This window comes from Planococcus citri, chromosome 2 (genome assembly GCF_950023065.1).
Source record: "Planococcus citri chromosome 2, ihPlaCitr1.1, whole genome shotgun sequence".
Classification (NCBI taxonomy): Eukaryota; Metazoa; Arthropoda; class Insecta; order Hemiptera; family Pseudococcidae; genus Planococcus; species Planococcus citri.
Genome location: NC_088678.1, coordinates 56388119 through 56411987, shown reverse-complemented (window position 1 = coordinate 56411987; position 23869 = coordinate 56388119). Strand labels below are relative to the sequence as shown.

At 33.7% G+C, this 23869-nt stretch overlaps 2 protein-coding genes across 2 annotated transcripts in view; one reads left to right on the top strand and one right to left on the bottom strand.

The window, feature by feature from the left end:
* Window positions 1-23869, bottom strand: part of dpr12 (defective proboscis extension response 12) — a 433627-nt gene that overhangs the window by 333254 nt on the left and 76504 nt on the right. The gene's annotated exons all lie outside the window — the stretch shown is intronic.
* On the top strand, window positions 5474-6782 carry LOC135833792 (uncharacterized). Its single transcript, XM_065347546.1, has 4 exons — window positions 5474-5685; window positions 5779-5924; window positions 6003-6159; window positions 6512-6782. Exons 1-4 carry the CDS (start codon window positions 5588-5590, stop codon window positions 6519-6521), a joined length of 411 nt encoding a protein of 136 aa, XP_065203618.1. The 5' UTR covers window positions 5474-5587; the 3' UTR covers window positions 6522-6782.

Sequence of the window (23869 nt, the reverse complement as noted above, 5' to 3'; positions counted from 1 at the left end):
TCATCTAAAACCGCCATAAACAATAAGGTAGAGTGGGGTAATTGCAAAAATGGGGTAATTGCAAAATTGTGACCTCATGCAAACAAATATCAATTTTTTGGTTGTGCCAACTAGGGGGTGTCGAAGCAACGACCTTTACCGACATATTCACCTGGTCACAACTCGCGGGGTTCAACTTGTCGCTCAGTAGCAAACACTTTTATCAAAGCATGTTGAAACCACTCATAAGTAAAGTGAAAGGTGTTTTTTAAAAAAATGCATGTGAAATAGAAAAAACTGTCGATTTATCTGGAATTTTCGCGATTTAGGGTCATGAAGGAATAAAGTTTAAGGTAAGATATCGCAATTTGAAATTTTTTTTTCATTTTGGCCGTAAATTGCGTTTTTGCAATTACCCCAGAAAAAATTGACTCGGGGTAATTGCAAAAACGATTTTTTTTTTCATTTTTGCACTTACCACAAATATTTTTTTGCTCCAAATAACTTGAAAATGGTTCGAAATAACAAAAAAAATAAACTTCCACGGTCACATGATGAGTTACATGTTAGAGAAGTGATTAACAGTTTTACTGAATTTTTAAATTATTGCTCCTTTTTGATGTTCTACTGATATATTTGACGAAAAATGTATTTCTGTGACGAGTTTTTTACATAAAAAACATCAGAAATGACCGATAGTTGATTTTTTGTTCATTTTAGCGAGTTTTTAAAAAAATAATTTTTCAACATTTTTTCACTCCTCTAAAATTTTTTTTGGGAAGTGGAAAACTTATCGAATTTTTCACCGAATCAAGACCACGAATACAGCAAAAGTTAGCAAATGACACGTAGAATACAGTGAGTGTGTTGAAAATGCAAAAAAATACAAAAATAAAAAAAATATTGCCCACTTTTGTATTTACCCCAACATGGGGTAAATGCAAAAGTCGATTTTCAAATTTTCAAATTGAAATTTTCTCCACGATTTGTGGACCAAATTGTACCAAAATTGTACCATTGATAGAGAACCCCCTGAAGTATATGTGGTACAAATTTCAGCTTCATCCGTGCAATAGTCTTCTCACAGCGCCCTCTCAAAGTGTCACTAATCAAAAAGTGCTTTGCAATTACCCCACTCTACCTTACGTCTTTCGAATTTGTCATTTTTTTTTTAAATTTGGAGCTCATTGTAGGGCTTAAAGGGTTCATAAATTTGCATAAAAAAGTAAATTGAAATTCTAAACCACCGCTATCGAAAACCGACCAACAGTATTTTGCCACATAGGTAATTTAAATTTTTTCTCAAAATTTGGCCAAAATTGAAAGAAGGGCCCCGCTTAGAGTCCGATCCTAGAACGAAATATATTCAGACAGTTAGGTAAGTAATGTAGTACATTTTATGCATAATATTTCCAACACTAAATTTTCCCATAGCAACATTCCTCAAAAAAGTTCAAGCGGATTCGTTTCAATTTCAAAAAGATTGAGTTCAAGTGTTGGAAAAAAACATTGGACCTGTAAAAAAAAAACATTGAAATTCTCCTAGCTCGTCCCTCCCAAGAAGAAAGCCACATCAGGGATGAAATGATAGTGATTGTCATACCCATGTAGCACAAAAACTTATGAAAAATTGAGCAAAATCGAAGATCTAAAACCTGAAATAGATCGAGTATCAGGAATATTGTCTGGTCTCGTGAACGTGTTAGTTAAATTGTATAACCAGTTTGCCGTAAATTCACGAATCGTTGTAACTTGTAAGTAATATTTTGTAAATTTTAAATTATTATTTCCATTTATGATACTTCCTTATTTTACAATTTTCAACATTCCTTCCTTAAGCTAAATTAAAATGATTCGACTGCTGTTTTTTTTGTTTTTTTTTTTCGTTTGTTTCCCAAGGTCGTAAAAGCTGTTCTCGGTAAATACGAGTAGTAGGTATAAAACTGGTGCATTTAAACGTGAACAAAAATAAAGCCAAGTAATTTGATTTAAATACCTGCAATATGCGGTAATTTAACAACTACCTAGCCTTTGTTGAAATGTACATAAACTAGGTACTCGTACATTAACGGTCAGCCTGTGAATTTTGTTTACCTATACATTTGCCATGTGATGTGACTACACGACTCTCCGTTCCACTCGCACGTTCATAGCATTTCAATTTAACCCATTGCAAACTAACCAGGTACTCGTAGCTTGGCGGTGTGATTTTCAAAAAGTATTTTTTTATTTTCATTACGACGACGCTTTCTACTCTATACCTATCGTCAAACGTCAAAAGACAGAGCGAATTTCGCGAATTATCTCGTAATGAAATTTCCTCGTCTCTTTGTAAAATATATACAGCACGAAGAACCTTTGCAGCTTTATTCGTAAAAAGAACTACGAATAATTTTCTTGCAAGATACCTGAAGCGTTCAGTGTTCTCTGAGGTACGAGTATAGTAGGCGGTGTTCTCTTTGCGATCTTCTTATATGTATATGTGAGTATACTGAGAGCACTTTAAGAATATGTTGTTAAACAAATGCCACGGTGACGTTCGCTTACAAAGTTCTGGTTCATTGTACTATACTTTCGGATATTTTTGTAATCGAATGAGTGACGCGTGGGAGATGAATGAGTTTGAAAATTTTCTCATCGAACAAATTGAAAATTTTGGACCATTTTGACTCGACTGCGAAGAATAAAGTAATGTTTTAAAGCTTATATTATAGTTTTACTCGGTACTTGAAGTTTTGACAGATGGGTTTTTAAGATGGTGAAAATTGGCAGAAAAAAGTTGAAAGTTTTGATTTAAAAAAACTCGAATATGTTGGATTGTGTGATTATCACATTTGGTAAAATATGACGGTTCTTTGGTATGGAGAAGGAGAAGGAGATGAGGAGGGAAAACTTTGATGCGTGGACCACCTTTTGTAATAATATTTTTAGCTTTGTTCATTATTATTATAACGTTGAACTAGTTACGTGTTCTGGTCGATTTTTTTTTTCAAAAAATTTTATCGACAAAAGCAAAGAAGAGAAGGATATAACATTTTGTTTGAAATGTGGTTAATAATTTGGAATAGTATCTGGCATTATAGAATCCATTCGAGGTTATAAAAACGATATCGAACGTCTATTCTTCGATCTGTTGTAACTATTTTAGTGAAATTTCACCCATATTTTGTATCTTATCGTTTTATATGAGCGAAATAAACGATACCAGTAATTTTTTTCAATTATCAATAATCTCATACACTTCCGCTTATTTTACTATGGTCTTGTTAACATTAGCACGCGTATCGCAGCCATGCCATTATGCAAAACACACCCAAACGCTAAAATATTTTCAATTTTTCTGCATCACTTAGTTTTACAATATATACGATAACGACTTTATCCCTTTAATGTTCTTAGATTGGTAACCACAAAGACGCGAGAGCGTTATTCGTCGTTTTTAGCGCTCCGAGTGAGTATACCATTCCCCCTTATTTTTTTTTTATGAGATTAAGTATGCCATCAAAATACATTCTAACAAGTCGAATCGTCTATATCTATATATGTATTAGGCACCACGTACTTTAAATCAAATCGTTTCTTTTCATTGCCCTCTTATCAAATTGAAAACTATATATAGGCGCCCCCTTTTTCGAGAAAACGTTTTATTTGCCATTGGCGATGAAAATCTCTTGAATTTTGGCGAAAGTGTGTTGGTTCAGACTGTAAATTGGTAATGCAGCAGCGAGAGCAGGCGATAATGTGTGTGTTGGTGGTGTTTAAAACCCTCTCGTGATCGTCGTCGTGGTATCGAGAATATCCTTTAGTTTCGTATTTAGGAGGGTTGAACTTGAGCGCTCTTGTCGGGTCACTCTTAAGTGCAATATGTTTTCTTGTGTAATTCGATCTTTAATTTTACTATCGTGTTTCCTTTTCGGCTAAAAGAGAAGCGCCAGATAACATGTCAACGTTTAAAAGCAACACCTTAACACCTTTGGAATGTTTTTTTTTTCTCCTCTGCACTATACGAATAAATTCAAAATCGTTGGCGTATTGCACACCTAAGAATTTAGGTACATAGTATGTTCGTGTATTTTTTTTTGTGCGAGTAGATGTGACCATAATAAGCGTTTTTCCTCGTACAGAGTTTCTCGAATTTCACACACTGTAAGAGTATTATACACAGACACGTTTATAAACGATCTAGATAACAATATAGCGGAATAGAAATTCCACCAGGATGAAATTTCTTTCGCTTTTCATACCCTGTGTAGTGTAAGGCTACCATTACATTATCCCTTGTGAAAGAAAATTTTGAAATTAGGTTTTTAAATTTGATCAGTCTGTGTATGGAAATTGGCTGGTGTTGGTGTAATATAAAGTACTGTGCAGTATCAAAACAAATGCTAAATTATTCCATCGCTTGACCTAAAATCAAATTCAACTATACGACGACGTTTCCTCAGATATTATAGCGAATGGAGTATTACATAAATAGGAGCACAGTGGGCTGCACATATGCGCGCCACAGTTTCGTTTCTGCACGAGAACATACAACTATAGGGAACACATCTGTGTGAGCCTTGTTTGTGCAGAATATACTTTTTTTTATAGGGCGTAGCTTATGAGCCGATGCTAGAGTGCCGAATTTTTTCCATGAGAAAAATTTTGTTGCGTATTGGAATTTATACCCAGACTACTGGTAATTCACCAAACATTACCAGTAATTTATCAAAAGTTACAGGGTGTTAGGCTTTTACTTCACCGAAAATTGCAGTTAATTTAGTAAAAGCTACAAACAAAGGAAGTGTCCCAAACTAATACTAACATTTTTGAACCGGACGAAACTAGATCGAAACAGCAAATAAAAATATGCATAATTATAAATATCAACAGCACAACAGCTAAAGTTTCACGTAAGTATACTGACTTAGATTTTTTGATTTTTGATGAATTTTTTTGAAAATCAAAAGGCCCAAAAAATGAGAAAAAAATTAAAATTTTGCCAAGTTGACCTGAAAAGCTGTAATTCGAGATAAACTTTGATCAAATTCGGCGGAGAAGGTTACTGTGAGTGAGAGACTTCCCAGAAAAATTTTGAGCCTCCTAGCGTACCTATTCAATGAAGGTTCAGAAACTCGAATTTAAACTTTTCAAGTGATGGGAGGGAGGTGAGGTGACTGAGATATTGCACAGGTTACAAGTACTTCCCCAAATTAACCAAAAACCTCGATTTTTTTTTTCAAAAAATGACAATACTTCGAGAGATAGGTAATTAGGTATGTTTTATTTTATGACATGCTGGGCAAAAATATGGTTCTGAACTGGAACACACAGACTTTGAAAATAATGTAAGAAGGTACATACACAAATATGGAGATATGGACCCCTCGCAGTTTAGAAAAATCAGCCAGCGCTACGGTCACACTAAATAGGTACTAAAAATTATAGATACGCACTCTGGTGGAGTAGTTGAGAATTGCCCCATTCTAGGATATAGCTACTGATACTGATAAATTTGATATAATGATAATGGTGAATTGAGAAGAAATGAAAATGATTAATTAAAATTTTTTACGTTCTTTTGAAACTATTAAGATTTGTATGATTTTAATGTGCTTCTATCGTGATGGACGAACATCAATACGCGACATTTTCTCCAAATAAAGCATACAAGAAAAAATGCAAGTCGCATGTACAGTGTTCAGTTTACGGTTGTACGAACAGGTAAGTAATTCAATATATTAATGTACTTAGTACCAGCCAGAGTATATGAATTTCAGCACAGTTACATATTACTGATCTTCGATATTATTCTAGATCAAATTTCGGTTTGTACAAATTGCCAAGCAAAAATGAAAATGATCGTAGAAAGCAATGGATTCATTTGTTACGGATGGAAAAAGTTGTCAAAAATGCGGTAGTTTGTGGACAACATTTCAAAGATGATGATTTCAAACCTTCGGGTAAGAATCGATCTCCTTAAATTTTTGCTGTTTCTTTACTACCCAACTGATTGCGAGTTGATGTACTGACTGTTGTAGTGAAAGGAAAAGGTAAAATTAAACGTCTGAAGAAATCTGCAGTGCCTTCTCAATATTTACCAAAATCTGTTATACACAAAAGCCCACCTGATGCTAAAAAAACTGCGATTGCAAATCGAGAACTTCGAGCAAAAAAACGTTTAGCACTGGATAATTGGTGAGTAATTGTGAATTTATTTAGTTGAATCCTTCTAATACCTACAGTGGAATGGTATGATCAGGGTAATAATTTCGGGTCCATGTTAACTTGGGTGTCTGTCATCAACAGTTGTTTATTTTGCATGTTGTTTTACTTTTATCTCGAATTGAAATTGTTTTGATTTTTTTATTCTACAAAAATAAGCAATTTTAAATGAACCTTTGAAAAAAGATGATTTGCGAAGGAAGTAGCTTTCCAATATGTACTCTCAGAATATATTTTTATGCATCTTTACTTGATCAATTTTCATAATTTTTTTTCATATAAATATGGACCCCTAAATTTTTTTTTTTACTTAATTTTGTTTCAGTGTTTCTTAGAATGCCAAGAATAGTTCCATTTACAAACAGGACAAGACAATTCCAAAGTGGAAAAATTGGGACGAAGAGAGAATGACACGTGCTATTGGGGATACGAAATCAAAGAGGTGTGGTTTTAAGCTAGCAGTCAAAAAATACAACATTCCAGCAACAACTTTGAAACACCTAAAAATCAATGTTTGTTTCATCTATTCGAAGTTTATAAACTTGTTTAAATATATCATCGTTATCAGCAAAAGTTTATTCAACAACGTCCGGTGTTTTAGCTTTTAACGTCAACAATCCAACAACAGAAATTTAAGTTAACAAAAATATAACAACAAAATGACAAAAAATTTTCACACAATGTCCTACTATTTTTAGCAATTTTTTGAGGGGGTCCATATTATTTTGTACTCATTATTTGCAACTTTTAAAAAATTTTTATCGCTCGGTTGATTATCAACATGAACATTTTTTACTGAATACCTACACTAGAATCGTTGGCCTTTTAAATGGTTCACTTGAAAAAAAATTGATCATTTTTTTCTAACCTCTCCCAAGTAGCACAATTAATGTCAAAGTGGATGAAAAAGACAAGATCCCAAATCTATCATCTATGCATGCTGAGCTTTTTGTTTCCTACTTGGAATAGTTTTTTGTTTTGTGAGGTAACGTGTTGTCAACTTTGAACATGGCAAATGTGTCTGCAAAACCTCAAAATCTTGTAGATGCATTGTAGAGTCGGAAATTCGGTTTTTTAGGTCAATTTGGTGAAATTTCGATTTTTTTTCTCATTTTTGGGCCTAAATTTAATTTTTTTTAAATCTACCAAGTAGTGGTTCATTTGTTTGAAACCATCTTGCACCAGTAATTGTTCAGAGAGTTCTACTCGTATTTTGAACACTTTGTATGATTTAACGATTTGATGATTTAGCACATCCCCATTACAAGTAAGTAGATAACTCGTCGAATAGTTTAGAAATCCCCAGTAATTTTATAAAAAAGTTAGGAGTAGGTACATAGTTTTGTAATTTTAAATCAGATATACTATAAATATTGCAAATTGACAAGATTTTATCGCAAGTTTGTAAAAGTTTGACATAAATGAAGAATTGAAAACCGTGACGCGGATTAGCATCTTGAAAATTTTGAACAGCTCATCCTCCCCTTTCGCAAAAAACCATATCATCCATGTTGAAAAAATCCTGGATATTTTTGGATTAGTACAACTGGATTTCGTTCCATTTCGTGCCATGAGTCCTGCATTGGGTCTGGGTCTTATAATTTGGCCCATTTTTTTCAAGTTCTCCTGGATGAATTCATTCGAATAAGGAACCACCATTGTTTCATAGTGACTCTCCAAAGTGTGGGAAGGGAAGAAAACGGAAAGTCGGAGAAAAAAATTCTGCTCTTCTTGCTGCATTGATACATATAAAGCTACCATACCAACGTAGATTCAAATTCAATAAATGTTGCATAATTCTTCGGAAGGTTTTACTTTCATCTTGAAACACTCTAGCTGTAGGTGCTGGTGCATTGTGTTTAGGGCTTTTTGAGAAGTTGACGAACACGTAGGCCTGCACACAATGTACAATCCATCCCTGGCTACGTATATCCTGTACAAACCACACACAGTTAAACGTATGGGTTGATCCGTGAAGTTATACAGTTGGCGATATTGTTTAGCTCGTGGACGACCACACAATAGACACCAGTATATAGGTAGGTATTTTTCTGCAAAATATTCGCGTTGGCGCGATTACAACGTCTATAGCTGTACGCCTAGTAGACCACGTGGTTGGAAAATCATCATTGCGTGAAGTGAAACGCGTAATTTGTATTCACCGTTCGTTGTAATAAAACAAGGTGATTTATTTGGTTTTAACGTAGCCGCGGTGAAATTTCCGATGTTCAAGCCGCCGCCATCCACGGCGAGTAACTTCACGCCACAAAATGGTGAATAATATTTCGCCAGTTCAAGAAATACAGTAGGTATATCCTACGCGTACTTCGGGCATCGTATTCCGTGAATTCTTTATTTATCATACGTAGGCTATAATATGATTCAAATGCCAGAAAATATGAACAATTTACACCTATTTGTTTAAATTTTTTAGTTTTTTTTTCGCGGTTTGGTATGTTCCCTATCATTATAACGTTATTGGTACCTATATAGGTATAATATCTTCGTATATAATCTACGTATGTATAGGTAGGTATCGCGTACCGTTTCTGAATCGATAATTTTCTACACGATGGAGAAATTTAAACCAAAAGCCAACGTACTGCTTACACGCGTTTATATTTAGTATATACAACATATACAATTTAACTTGTGTATCGTTGTCATGCGATAAATCTCAAACACCAACCACCATCGTCGTCGTCGTATAGGTAAACGTAGGTAGCAAGTTAGGTATGTACATATATTTCAGCCAAAAAGGGAAAAAAACGTCGCGTAAGATTTGTCACTTGATGCAAAGCTCACACGCTACTAAATAATAAACGATACGATCGTCGTCGTTATAAAGCCATAAGTAAATAGCTATGCATACTTATACACCAATTTATAGTACGTTTGTATGTTTTATCAATCAAGGATCAAGAGAATTGCTTCTCGACTACCTCTGATACATAATACCTACCACACCACTCACTCAAACTAATAGAATGATCACTGTAATTCATTCGCCTAATATCCGTCCACAATAAATCATTCATTCGTACAAGCAATTGGCATAAATGGTATCAAGGCTTATGATCTCGATCGATGCAAATTAGACATTCGAAAGAAAAAAAGAAACGTACCTAATCGGAATTTCTTTTTTTTACCAGCAATAAAAACTAATCGTATTAAGTAAGTAGCTTTGTTGAAAGAAAAAAAACTACCACCGGTACACGCAATTTTACAATCATCTATTTTATTCGAGTCAAGTACCTGGCAGAAATTCCTCGCTGAATTTCTTTTCGCGACAATTAAGAATAAACGATCTCATGCTACGCATAACGAGTGTACAAAACGCAGTCGTCATTGGTAGAGCGTCGACTTTGACAACTTTCTTGCGTGAGTTTCGAGTATTTTTTCTTTTTTAAATCGAGGTGGAAAATTTGAACCTTCGGGGTATTCTTCGGAAATTATTATTATAGCGAACCTAAAATGTGCCCAGGAAAGGGACTGGTACGTATTAAGAGACTGTAGCTTCTCTGCTGAGTATCTCTCTCGAGTATTTGGATTTTTTTGAAGTAGCTGTGACATGAAGCGATGAAGTTTTACTACTTAGGATGACAACAAAGGTGGATTGTAGATAACTTTTTTTTCATGATTGACAGAGTTATTGAAAAACAAGAAAAAATTATAGTAAGAAACTAGGACTTTGAAAAGAACTCTATTCAAATTTCAGTAACGCAAAAGCTATTCTGGTATTTCTGGGGAAAAATTCAATCAAAAGTTGATTCTTACCTATTTGAATACCTGTGTTCAATTATGGTATTTTATTTTTGAGATTTGATCCTTCAGTGTCTCCTCATCCCTCGGTTCATTTAAAATGACTATAGTATATACAACTGAGAGGGCTCTAAAAAGTCAAATTTAAAAAATGCATAAAGACATATCACGTGCCAGTCATTTTCAATTTTTTTTTTTTGAGTTTTGATCCATTTTGAGGACACTGGTGAAGATAAGGGATTAATTAGATTCCTCTTTTGTGACCTCGAAAATTTGCCTAATGGTACTTGACAGTTACTAAATATTTATCCAGACAATATTCTCTAGCTTTACTTTCCCCTACTTTTATGACCTAAAAAAACGTATGAATAAAGTTCGAATCTGCAATAATTTAAAGTATGAATTGAATGTTTCCAATTTTAGCAAAGTATAATATTATGACCCACAGGTACGTGTTGAGAGTGATTAGGCTTTATAAATCATATACTTACGGGTATTAAATTATGAAGAACTAGAGACTGAGAAGTATAAAGGCAGAAATGCTCACCTGCAACAAAAAAGAAAAAAAATCATAAATAAGTTGAGTAGAAATCATACAGAGAATCATAAAATGAAATATTTTTATTGGTGGATTGATTGGCATGACAATATGAGCTAAAAACTTCACACACTATTCTATTAGTTGCATGCACTGTTTTGTTTAATTTAGTGAATTGTATTTTGACTTTCAAAAACATTTAAGGAATTTTCAAAGGCGTTGAAAAAATCACGAGAATGTCCTCAGGGTCTTTGAAATTTTTTTTTGAATGTCCAGTGACTCCTTGATGAATCCTGGTGACTGCTTGGTGCTTGGTGACAGATTCGCCAAAATTCACCAAATGGGTTTATTGTCATTTTTAACTCGAATTGTTCGGGGAAAAACCACCAGAATGTCATCAGAGCCTTTGAAAATTTTTTTGAATGTCTGGTGACTTCTTGGAGAATCTGGGTGACTGCTTGGTGACAGAGTCACCAGAAGTCACCAATTGAGTTTTTGACTTTTTTTTAGGTAAATTTATGATGAAAAAATCACTAGAACGTCCATATAACCCTCTAGCAATTTTTTTCGAATGTCTGGTGGCTCCTTTGGTGAATTATGGTTACCTACTTCTCTAATTATAAGTACCAAAAACTGATGAAATTTCAGCAAAATTGAACAAAATGTAGCCAAAATATTGCATAAAACAGTGTTAAAACTTATTAAAAATCGCATTTAAATCAATTGAAAATGCTTGAAAATTTTTTTAAAAATCTCAGAATTAAAACAATAGAATGATACTCTGTGAAAAATGTGAATATTGTCAAACAATTGATATGGGTCTAACGGTCTATTTATGAAATTAATTGACGAAAGTTGTTTGAAATTTTGTTTAAAGTTAGTAAAGCACGAAATGGTAACAAGTAGGTACCTCAACATATATAAGTACTTACAACGTTGCAAAAATAAAAAACGTCGTCTACTGAATGAGAACAAGTAGCAAAAACAATGATACGTGAAACGTGATTCATGGCTCATGATCATTATTATGAATTCTGAATCACGAATCAGAGGTTAAAAAATGATTCGAATCACTAATCAAATCACGGACTTGTAAAGGTTATAGCAAATTTTGAATTCCATTCAAATGTCACCATAAAATATGTCCCATACTTGAAATTCATCCGAGCTTTCATTCCTCTCTACCACGGAAAATTTGCAGCTGATTACCTGGAAAAAAATTGGATTTGAAAGTTGAGGAGCTAGCCTGATGAATACATTTTTAAATGCTTCATTCTCAAATTCAGACTTATTTCTGTCAACAAGATAATTTATGTAGTCTTGAAAAGTGATGAAAAAAGTTGAAATTAAAAAGTCTGAGAATTCTTGCTGTACGTACGTCAAGCTTTTAGGTAAAAGGTTTTACTTCTACGTCCAGAAAAAGCCAGTAGGTACATAGGGAAAATATTAAAGATGAACTTCGTGACGTGTTTGCGGTTATTTCAGTAGGTAAGGTACGATAGGTAACGGCACCTGCTCTCGTAAGTACGTACGTATAAGTCGAAAAATATAACATCTCTAAGGGAAAGTGCCCCGTGCAAAAAATCGTATCTCTAAATTGATCATCGTATTAACGCTACATGGGGACAGATTGCGCAGGCAGATGACACAAACTGCCACAGCAGTATATACGAGTAAAAGAGCTCCGCTTGGCTCCGCGCGTAAAAGATAACCCAAAAGTGCAACGTTTTGCGAAACGTACTCGTACAGCACGGTACGGTCGGTCAGCCCCTGGGGGTCATGAGAAAACGAAATCTACATCGTTGCGTTTAAGGATTACAAAACAGATTTTGGTATTTCAGGCACAAAACGTTGCTAAACGAGGCATAATATATTTTCATAATATAAGCGGTCTCTTAGGAATTTAAAAGATGTCTGCTGAATAAAATGGGTATATACGAGTCGACGTTACGTTTAAAACTCTGCCTCGCTCGCGTTTCTCGCTCTGTACCCGATTCGGCTTCGACGACGACGACGACGAGGACGAATTATTCCGCAAGAAAAATATTAAAAGGTAATTAAATTTTTCAAGATGGCAAAAAAATTTTCCACCAACTTATTCCCAGCCACACACAACGTCGAGTCGACGTTGAATCAACAATGGATCGCGTACATAACGAGCTTCGTCGCTAAATAAACTCTCGCGTATACATACACATAAAGTACGAGTAGGTATACTACTCGTCGTCAGCGATGATTTACTATCTTCGATGCGAAAACACAATGAGAAAACCCAGACGAAGATAGTACATAAGCTCGTTGAAAATATATCATACGTAAAAAAAGCGTGCTGCCTGGGTTCGTGAATTTTTAGGGGCGAAAAAAAAAAGAACTCAGCCAACAACCTCGTTTTATACACGTTAAATTCCCAATCCTTAGTGAAATGATAAAATTAATTAACGGTCTAAAAAGAAAGAGAAAAAACAAAACTCTAAATCCTCGCGTTGAAGGCTTAAACGTGTATGGTAATGTATTAACTGTGTCAAGATAATGACAATTTTGGAGGATTATTTTTTGCTGTTTTGTATATACTATACACGTACATATACGTATACAATGTAACATATACGCGATAAAGCCTCTCTGCCGCTCTTTTTTCTCATCGCTCTTTTGTGAGCGGTTGTGAGTTGCTCTTACGAAATGATTTTTAATTTCCTAAATGAAAACCTTGCTAATACCCCGTTGACCTTTGCAAATATGTGTGAGCTTACTCCAAAGAGGTTTTTTTAACACCGCCGAAACTCGAGAGGTGCTAAAATTTACTAGTGGATTGCGATGTCTATATTGTACTAAAGTAGGTGCGATGGAATGGGGAACATTAAAAAAAAATAAAATAAAATCAAGCCAAATCAATACCTACAGCTGATAATTTGAGGTAATTTGATCAGATTCTGATGGAATTTCATAAAATTGGTCAAAAATTGTACTATAGTTTAGCAGGGTGGTCAAAATTTTCACGGTCACAAAACAGATAATGTACATCTACATGCATACTTTACCTACTTCATTTAAGAACCAAAAAAGCAGAAAAATTTCCAAACGCTCTGAGAACATTCCGGTGATTTTTTTATCATGCATACACCTACAAAAAATTCAAAAACTCAATTGGTGACTTCTGGCGAATCTGCCACCAAGAATCACCAGAATTCACCAAGGAGTCACCAGCCATTCAAAAAAATTCTAGGGTCATGAGGACATTCTGTTGGTTTTTTCACCAACAAATAGTCTTAAGTAACAAAGACAATAAATCCACTTAGTGACTTCTGGTGAATCTGTCACCACAAGCAGTCACCAGGATTCACCAAGGAGCCATCAGACTATCGAAACCAATTTCTAGGGTCATGAGGACGTTCTAGTGACTTTTTCATCATGAATTCACCTAAAAAAAGTCAAAAACTCACTTGATAACTTCAGGTGAATCGTTCACCAGAAGTCACCAGAATTCACCGAGGAGTCAAAAGACATTCAAAACAATTTTCGAAGGCTCTGAGGACATTCTGGTAATTTTTTCATCATAAACTCACCTAAAAAAATTCAAAAACTCAATTGGTGACTTATTCTGGCGAATCTGTCAGTTACCTAATTTTCAATAATTTGAACAAAATTCATCACATTTTGATGATCTTCAAGCATGCTTTCACAATGTTTCATGCCGATTTTGACAAACTTCAGTTGAATTTTATCGATTAGGTATTTGTAAATTTCAATGGTTTTAGTTCGTTTTCGGTTCATTTTGAGCAAATTTTACCCACCTGTTTCACACAATTTTTCTTAAATTTTATCGTTTTTTATACAAGTTTTCCATGATTTTACCTGATGTTTTTTATTGATTTTGATGCCATTTTTCGCAAGTTTTAATGACATTTTATGCAATTTTATGCAAAGAAATTTCATCAGTTATTGGTAACATTTAAATGATTTTAGAATTTTTTAAGCGGTTCAATGTCATTTTCAACATGTTTTAGCAATATTTTCTGAAGTTTTCACTAATTTCACTGAATTTCAGAAACTGTAAGTATAATTTTTTTGTGATTTATAATTATTTTGAGGCTTTTAAGAGATGTTTTTATGCCATTTTTATACGTTTTAACGACGTCTTATGCAATTTCTTATGCAATTTTATATAAATTTTGTTGAAATTTCATCTTTTTTTTTTAGTGATTTTTGATTATTTCAATGATATTTGCATGTTTTTATACGTTTTAGGTATGCGATTTTTGCCAAGTTTTCCCAAATTATTGTAAAGTTTCCAAATTATTGTGAAGTTTCCAAATTATTGTGAAATTTCCAAATTATTGTGAAGTTCCCAAATTATTGTAAAGTTTCATCAGTTTTATGAAAAAAAAAAAAAAAAAAAATGATAATAATTCTTTTAAAAGCGTTTTCTTGTCATTCTTTAACGATTTGTTTCCCTATTCTTATTGAATTTTAACACCAAAACCAGGAAACACATTTTAAAAACCTCAATTGACCTCGTGAAGACCTATTCAGAAGTACGAAGAGGAGTTGAGAAGGTCTCATATGCCTCAAAATTGTAGAAAACCACGAAAGTTCGTCAAACTATAAAAGATTTTTGGACAGAAAAGTGGATGAATAGGTGTGTAGAATGTTAACTAATATTTTTAGGGAAAAAATACTGGAATTGGACAAATTTTTACCATTTTTAAAATTTCAAAACTCTTCCATGGATCCCTTCGAAATTGAAAAAAATTTCTTTGTGGCTTGTTTTCCATAATTTTCAATTCGATATTCAAAAAAGTAAATTTGAAGACAAAATAAGAAAAAAATAAACAAAAGTGTAGCTACCTATACTATGAGTACCTACCTATGTACTAAGAGTTTCGAAATTTTACAAACATTCATTTTCTCCCCAAGTCTCCAACATTTCAAATTTAAAATAAATTAGGTAAAGTTTCGTAGTTTTCCAAAATTTTGAAACCCCCCCAACTTTCCACTCATAAATTTGACAGATGTCAAAAATATTCTACGATCATCCCTTTTCAACAGTATATGAACCTCACACAGATTATACTGATTGTAATTTTTTTGAAATGAAAACTCCACATCTCAGGCTATTTCCAAGATGATGGTTAGTAGGTACCTTATCCTAAAACGTAAGCGTATACAGAAAAAAAAGTAAGTACATGTAAGTAAGATGGCAAACAGAGTAGCCGGATATGAGGTAAGCATATATGGAGACCCTCTATTACAAGTAGGTAAGTATAAAGTTTGAGTAAAACTCCTCTTCAAAGTTCAACAAATAAAATCACATACCTACCTATAAAAAATTTTACTTCCCTAGAAATCGTGACAGACATTTGCGAATAATTCACTTCGTTTTTAACGAACTTATTCCCTGTTTAATAAACGAATTAACCTGTTAGTAAATTTGCATAAATACGAATTCCAATTAAATGCGGTCGCCGACGCCCAAAATTTATACAAATGTTATATTTTTCACGTCTGTTCGCTTTTTAACCCTTCATATCCTTCTCGTTCGTTCTATAGCTATTCTTAAACGGAGACTCTTAAACACAAAAATGATAATTACCGTTGTTTTAATCTAGTCTTGAGTGCTTGTTCACCCTCATTTCGTAAAAATGCATCGACTGTGTTTATCCAACGACAAAGTAGGCATGCTTGTGATGTGCTTGAAGAATGTAATTTCAAATAGCTCGATTATCGTTAACGTTTTCCATTTAGCGGTGCAAATTAATTAGTAATACGCTCGATTACATCGGAAATGGGCTCTTTTTGGACGTCGTTATTACAAAAGGGAGTAGAAAGAATTAAAGCTTAAAATTAAGTAGCTTTTTAGCACAACGAGCTCATCTTGGTGATTATTATAATTCTGATGTTTATCAAAATGACGTATTAATAAAGGGTGAGGTTCAGTTTTCACCCACGAAATTGAAACAAAAATCACACTTTATTAAAAAGAGTTGTGAAGAGAACTGAAAAAATATTTTAACTATTCATCAACTGAATTTACAATTTTAAACGCTGAAACGGTATTCTCAAATATAGGTAACAATAAGTTGTAGAATTATTTCCTCGAATGTTTGTTTACTTAGGTATTTTATTTTTTAGGCAGTCGCTATCCCATCCCTAAACGGCGTTAATTGATAGGTATTAATTTTATCGGTCTTGAATCGAAGTTTGCCCCCATCGTAAATTTTTTCCGCCAATGATAAGCATATGCGTTCCAGTTTCCACGGTGCAAATTTTAATTACTATTTTCCCCCAAGATTCATTGAGCTCTCTCAGTGTACACGATGAGTTTCTACAGTGAGAAAATTAATTCGTCGGCAATTGATTGCCACCGCGTTAATTGCACTCGGTCGTTATTTTCAGCAAGAAAAATATCCAGCTTCTCGTTGTACGTATATCGTGCTCCTGGTACCTATTCAATTTCACCCTTTTTTCCCCCGTTTTACCAGAGCGCGTTTTCCAATCTTGTTTTATTTGCGCGTGTTCTTTCTCTCAATGAACGGCAAATTAAAGTGTAATTATCAAATGGCGGTGCTTATCGATTGTTTCATCGTCGTGAGAACTGCTATTCATCCGGTGCACGTTTTGAGGTCTTTTGTGACTAGACGAAGAAAATTTTTGTGCTTTAAGGGAGCTGGTTTTCGTACGAGAGAGGATTAGAATTATTCGCTGTTGGTGTTGCGATCGAGAAATCGAGTTTAATTTAGTTTCCCTTGCGGAATGTATCGTTGATAGGAGGAGAAGGGTGTTGCAGGAGAGGGAGGCGATTGTAGATGTTTCTTTCGTTAAAAGCGTTGAAATGAGAGAAATGATTGCACTCGGTTTCGAGAAGAAAAAAAAATGTTTCTTTTTCTGAATAGATCTTTTTCTGAATTATTTCTTGTCTTTTTATTTATTTTTGATTCACATTCTTCAATTTGAACGAAACCACGCAAGATCTAAAGAGCATGATTCTATAAAATCCCACTGACTAAAATTTCAGATTCTTACGTTCATTTTTGGATTTTTGGCGAATTTTTGAAAAATTTAAAAATTTGGTTTTAAAGGCGATTTTTCATGTAAATAATTTATTCCACAACTACTAGTTTTGGGCGGTTCTGGAGTCTCCGGCGATTTTTTGATTCTCTCCAGAAATTTAAAATCGCTTTCGATCGGAGGTTCTGACCCCCATTTTGAGTTAACGAACTTACACATTTTGTATTTCCCTTCCCTTACATTTTTAATCAATTTTTACACATCTTAAAATCATTATTTTTTATTAAACCTTCGATTGAAGAAACATAGGAAGGGGAAATTGTAGAAAGTTTTGAAAACAGATGAACATTTTTCACAAAATCCCAAGGACCCAAATTTCAAACCACTCTTTGCTTACGCCACAAAAACAAGCTTTACCCTCCGTGGCCTTTGTCACGTAACGAATTATTAACGAAATTCTGGCCCTCTCTCTTTCTCTTGTTCCCACGCATCGTATCGTATAACCGATAAATTACACGCGATAAACGCGCGTCAAGTATTTGGATGGCATTCGCGCGACTTAAATTCTATGACAAAAAATCTGCCAGCAGCCGTGTTTACATTCGGGCAGATCATGCTGCTAACAAGAGAGAAACTCGGCGCAAATAAATCTTCTTTTCGTAAAGTATTAAAATAAAAATAAGAAGAGAAAAAAAAGTTAAAAATCTTTAGGCTCAGCGAAAACTTTAAAATAATCCGCCAAAATCCACGTAAATATTCCACAAACAAAAATCAATTTATGAAATTGGAAAAAAAGATATTCGACGCGAACGTTATCAGGCACGTACGATGGCAAAAATATATTAAAATATAAAAGCCAGATAATATAAAGTCACGCTTTTAAGACGCGAGGCGATATTGAAATAAACGAAAATAAACTATTTTCAGACGTTTAATTTCCTTTTGCTTTTTTTCATATGTGTCAGCGTAGGTGTTGTAGACTGTAGACGTAGGTAGGTAGGTAGGCAGGTATACCTGGATTTTATTTTTCTAATACTTATAGAAAGTAAGCTAAAAGATAAATCAAAACACCAGCTGTAAAGCATTTGCGTTTCTTGATATTTTTTTATAATACCTACGCGAGATTATTTTATCGATGTTTATATTGTTTCCAACCATTTTATCGATAATGATGTCAAATACTCTTGAAATTTAGAATACGACCAGCAGATAAAACAATTGAGATTGCTGCGTTAGAGTATTTTCGGGTTATACCCTCTGAAACTATCGATATACTCGCATATACGTATACCTAGTAGAAAAAAAACCTCGACATATCTTCGAATCCTATCGCTATTCATTTTATTAACGTTTGTGTACCACGCATTCGTGAAATCCTTTTTCGTTTCATCAAAAAGATCCGATAGTATGTAAAAAGGAAAAAATCGAAAACCTTTTTTTTTTTTTTTTTTTTTTTGTCGTTGATCCGTTTTAGCATACAGTGTAAGGCTATTCTCAACGTGTTAGGCATTTTATTATTGTTATTATTATTTTTTTTTGTGCTCGGGAAGAAAGGTTTTAGGGGACATTTTTAGTTGAGTTGTAAATCTACTAACAAGGGAATTTCTTTCAAGCCAGTTTTGGAGGCTCAAAATTGGTCATTTCTGAAGGAAGAGGGCCTTCTGGAGAGAATCCGATGCCGGAAATCAACTCACTTGGTTGACAAATCCCCTATCAAAATTTCAACTCGATTCACGTCCAAATTCGAGAGATATTTTTTTTGAAAAAAAAAAAAAAAAAAAAAAAAACGCACTTTGTATTTACGGCAAATTGGTTATGCAATTTTATTAACGCCTGTGTTACTCTCGTCATAGTCATGACAAATGTTGGTAATTTGCTGGTTTGGTCAAAAGTAAGCCTTTTTTCATTTTTTATGGCGATTTATGACTAATTCAAAGTCACTGAGTTCAAATTCGGTGTCCATTTGGGGCACCAGGCGCTCTTTCATGAATAAAATTCAGCTTATTGATAAAAAAGTGATCATTTTTCAAAAAAAATGCACTTTATCTCAATTTTTTCCAAAAAATGAATATTTTAGTTGAAATTTTCAAGTAATTTTTGAGTTTGATATGCTTGAATTATTACCTAAACGGCTGAATGAGAGTGACTGAAATTTTGACGATGCATTCGTGCCAATGTGAAGATAACCCATGAAAAATTGGTTTTTCGAAATTTTACTTCAAAGAGCTGCAATTGAGCTTCAAAGTTTTTGTGGCGTCACATGGAAAACTTTTTTTTTAGTTTGGCTGGATCTTTTTTTTTCAATGTTTAATACTGGGATACACTTATTTTCTATTGAGGAACTTCATCAGTATTTTTCTAAATTACCTCCAAGTAATATTTTTGTATTCAGAAATTTTTTGAAATTTGAATGTTGGTTTTTTACGAGAAAGTTTGAATTTTTAAAGAGGGAAGAACGGGTTTGAGCGAAGTGATGGCGATAGCTTTTGCAAACAAAATATTTTTCTAATGTGAGGAGTTCATTTTTAAGGTTTAGAGACATTTTTTGAATTTGAATAAGTTCATATTGTAGAAAGTATAATTTTGAAAAAGGAAAACAATGAGAGTTGGTAGTTAAAAATTGACGCAAAACAGCTTTACTTTGGAAAAATGTTCAACAAACGGAGTCTTCCTAAATTTTTGAATTACCAAAATTTTATTTTTACCCTAGGTAAATTATAAATTTGCTGACTTTGAAACTATTTTCTGAAAATTGGGTAAGTTTCGTCATGTAACTAGGTACCTACCTAATAAAATTTGTCGATTTTTGAAGAAGGTATAATATAATTTTTTTTTTGTATATTTAAAACAAAATTGATCAATTTTTCAAAATTTGCAGACATTTTGACGAATTGAGTAGTGCGGAAAGAGGGTGAAATACCTACGGTCCCACAATGCCTCATAGTTTCATATGTTATTTAAAATGTTGGGTTAATTGTTTTTATGCATGGTAATTGGTATAGGGTATGACTAAAGTTTCACCTATGCTTTTATTTACAAGGGAAAATTGGGATGAGGATGGAAGATGAGAACTGTAATTCTTGAAATAAATAATCTTCATCTTACTTAATTACCTATAGATACTTGAAAATATTTGTTTACTAATAATAAACAATTTTTAATTATTTTCCTTTTCAAATCTCGCTCATCTTGCAGCATCCTATTTCAAGTATTTTATACCGAAACAATTTATAATCTTTATTACACGATGAAATATCAATTGCAATAAGAAAAGTGCTATATATATATATATATGCGAGTAATTATCCCATAAATACCGCTACCCGACTATAGCGTTGATTTTTTCTCAACTTGTTCGAAAATGCTATATTATTTGCGACTTTCTTCTTTTTGTTCTTGTTCGTATTTTTTCTACTCGTGTACAAATGATAAAATTATTCAAAATGGCGTCTCTCGGTATAGAATCTCATGTTAGGCGATGCCGTGGTATTATTTTTACGGACGTTAAATTGCGAGATGAGTGGTGTTTTTATTACATTTATTATACAATATTGTAATATTATATGGCTTTTCGTGATTTAAGAGCCTCCGGGGATTGGATTTTTTTCTTGTATTTTTCATAATGCGTTGAAAAAAAAAGAGGAGAGGGAACTGAAAAATGGGGGTGCCATGAAAATCCATTGTATACTTAGAAGGTGTTTCTCCGAAAACTTATACCTATAATGTACCGGTTTTAAAATCATCGTTATGGTTGCGATCTATTCTCCTAAAAGCGACGTGGAAAATCTGGACGATAAAATTTACACGTATGGAAAAGAGGAGGGGGTATGTGAAAAAAAACATTATCTCGTGTGATGCGATGTGCATGAAGAAGAGTCGTCGCTGCTGCGCTGGGTGGGATGACGACAAAGGTATAAAATTATAGCACTTAAGGGGCTGCCACATTTTGCAATCGTTAGGTAAACGTTGACACGCGGTAATTTTACCCGGCTCAGCAAGAACATTGTTGAAGAATCATATAACGAAATACAAGCTTGAGATGAGAGAGCTGAGGCGAGGTAATGTTTTCTATATGCGGCATGTATATAATATGTACCTACCTAGAGCTACTCGTATACATGTACATCCGCGAAGCAAAAGGTAGGTTGGAATAGTAGAGAGTAAAGTAATAAATGGAAGTTATTTAACGTCGTCGGTGTACCTACCGCTAATTACCAGGCTGCGTAATTGGCTACACTGTTTTCATATTTACTTTTAATTAAGAATCACGTCGCGCGACCATTTATATCAACGAATGGCTGTTAAAATTTTAACACGGTTCCATAAAGTTGCAACCCCTCCTACCCTTTTGATATAGTATATTTAACATTTAATCCATTTCCCAAACGGTTTAGCTGGTATACGGTGTTCGTTAAAATTGCCATTTTACATTTTTCAAATCGCGAGCTCTCGCGAATAAATTCGTCGAACTTGTGCACACATTACCTCTACATACACGCGGTGGTGTAGTTTTTCCTCATTTTATTAGTTTAGGTTTTATCTTTGTATGTTTATCGTGTACGTAGTCTGATTTTTTTGTTCTATTTTTTGGTGTGATTTTCTATTAGAAAACCAGGCATTGGTTTACAATGAAGAAGAGAGAAAGGATATGCAGTATGCACCAAATTTGTTTCATTTTCCGAAAAATTCGCCTTTATGGGTAAAAATCAATTTTCCAGGTTCCTTTTTGTAGAATATTTAGTTATCTACTTATAGATCTGAAAAATCAACGCAACGCAACAGCAAAATACGCGGTACTTTTTCCAAGAGTGCTGAACTAATACATTTTCATGTCAACAACATGTCGATGTTAATGTTGATTTCAAATTCAACATCAACAAATGCATCCACAATATCAACGTCATTCTCTAAATTCGGGAAATCTTTAAAAATTTGGCCGAGGTTGGTGTTGATGTATGTATTTGTGGACAATCAACTTTCACATCGACATATCATCAACAACTCCAAACTAAGAAAACATGAATAATTTTATCAATTCCATAAAAAATTTGTTTTCATCTTTAAACAAAATCATATTTTTAAATGTTCACTGAAATTTCAAACGCTAAAACAGAAATTTTGATCCTGAAAAATTTGTCAACAATATTTCAAAGCATCAAGTTTTACAACGACTTGTCGAGGTGGTATGTCGAGGTATCAGAAATAATGAGAAAATTTGGAAATTTTTTATTGATCTGGGTTCTTTACAGACAAGATTCCAACTAAATAACTAATTGATAATTTTCCTTCACTATGATGGAAAAAAACATGGTCGATGTAAATGTCCACGTCAACTATTCCTAATTTGATGAAAATCTGCCATTCTGCCAATAAAAACGCCTTAAAGAGCAGTTTAATTGGCGTTTTATACTTAAATGCCAATTCACCAGTGTAATTTGAAGCGACTTTTTATGTTGTTACATTTTTTGCACCGCAGAAAAAAATTTCTGCTAAAAAACACGCTACAAGAATATTTTGTAGCATATTTTTGTCGCGTAAGGCCGCTACGCTTTTAAATTAAGTGGCGTATTTCTGCACATCGAAAGAAACTAGGTAGCTACAAAATATGCTATGAGAATGTTATTCATTCTCATACTCGCTGAAAAACGTAATTAAATGTGGTATTTTACGCATGTGTCTCAGCTTAGTATATAAATATTTTGTTACCTTAATGCCAAATCCGTGTATGTCCATCAAAAACAGAATCGTCTTTTTGCGTCACTGATAAGACTCTGGGAAGTCCTGAATTGAAAAATTTGCATCCGAGTACAGTTAAAATGCACCGCCGAAGATGCACGAAGCTGACCGATGTTCAATCAGAACTCAACGAACCCTTCCGAGCATATCCAAACCTTATCAGTGATGCGTGAAATCATACTTTTTTGTATGGACATACTCGGATTTGGCCAATACCACCTCTACATAAGGCCTCAGCGCAGAATAATTTGGCAACATGGTGTGGGCTGAACGTTATCATTTGTGTATACTGATTTTAGTGCATTTTAGTAGGAATTGAGAACAAAATGAGTTTAAAATAAATTATTTTCGCGTAATTTGATTGAATTTATTCTTTAAAATTATTTCAAATGCCTTTCAAAGTGTTGTGCTCCCAATTGCAAGGATAATTATGTTAAAGGGTGGCCGAAAGTTTTGATTTTTAAGTTTCCACAAGATGAAATATGCCGGTATTTTGTTCATGTTTCTCGCGATTAATAATAATTAATAAATTAAATAAATAATTTCGAGTAATTGTTTCGGTATCTTATTCATCAACTAAACTAATTAATTCATCGACTACCTTGTTTAATTCAGCAACTCTTCATACAAGGAATCTCTATT

What these genes read in the sequence shown, in the direction of transcription:
- LOC135833792 (XM_065347546.1), top strand. Translation starts at nt 5,588, where the DNA reads ATGGACGAACATCAATACGCGACATTTTCTCCAAATAAAGCATACAAG. An exon ending in GTTTACGGTTGTACGAACAG is followed by an intron (nt 5,686 to 5,778) that starts GTAAGTAATTCA and finishes ATATTATTCTAG; the next exon opens with ATCAAATTTCGGTTTGTACA. An exon ending in TGATGATTTCAAACCTTCGG is followed by an intron (nt 5,925 to 6,002) that starts GTAAGAATCGAT and finishes TGACTGTTGTAG; the next exon opens with TGAAAGGAAAAGGTAAAATT.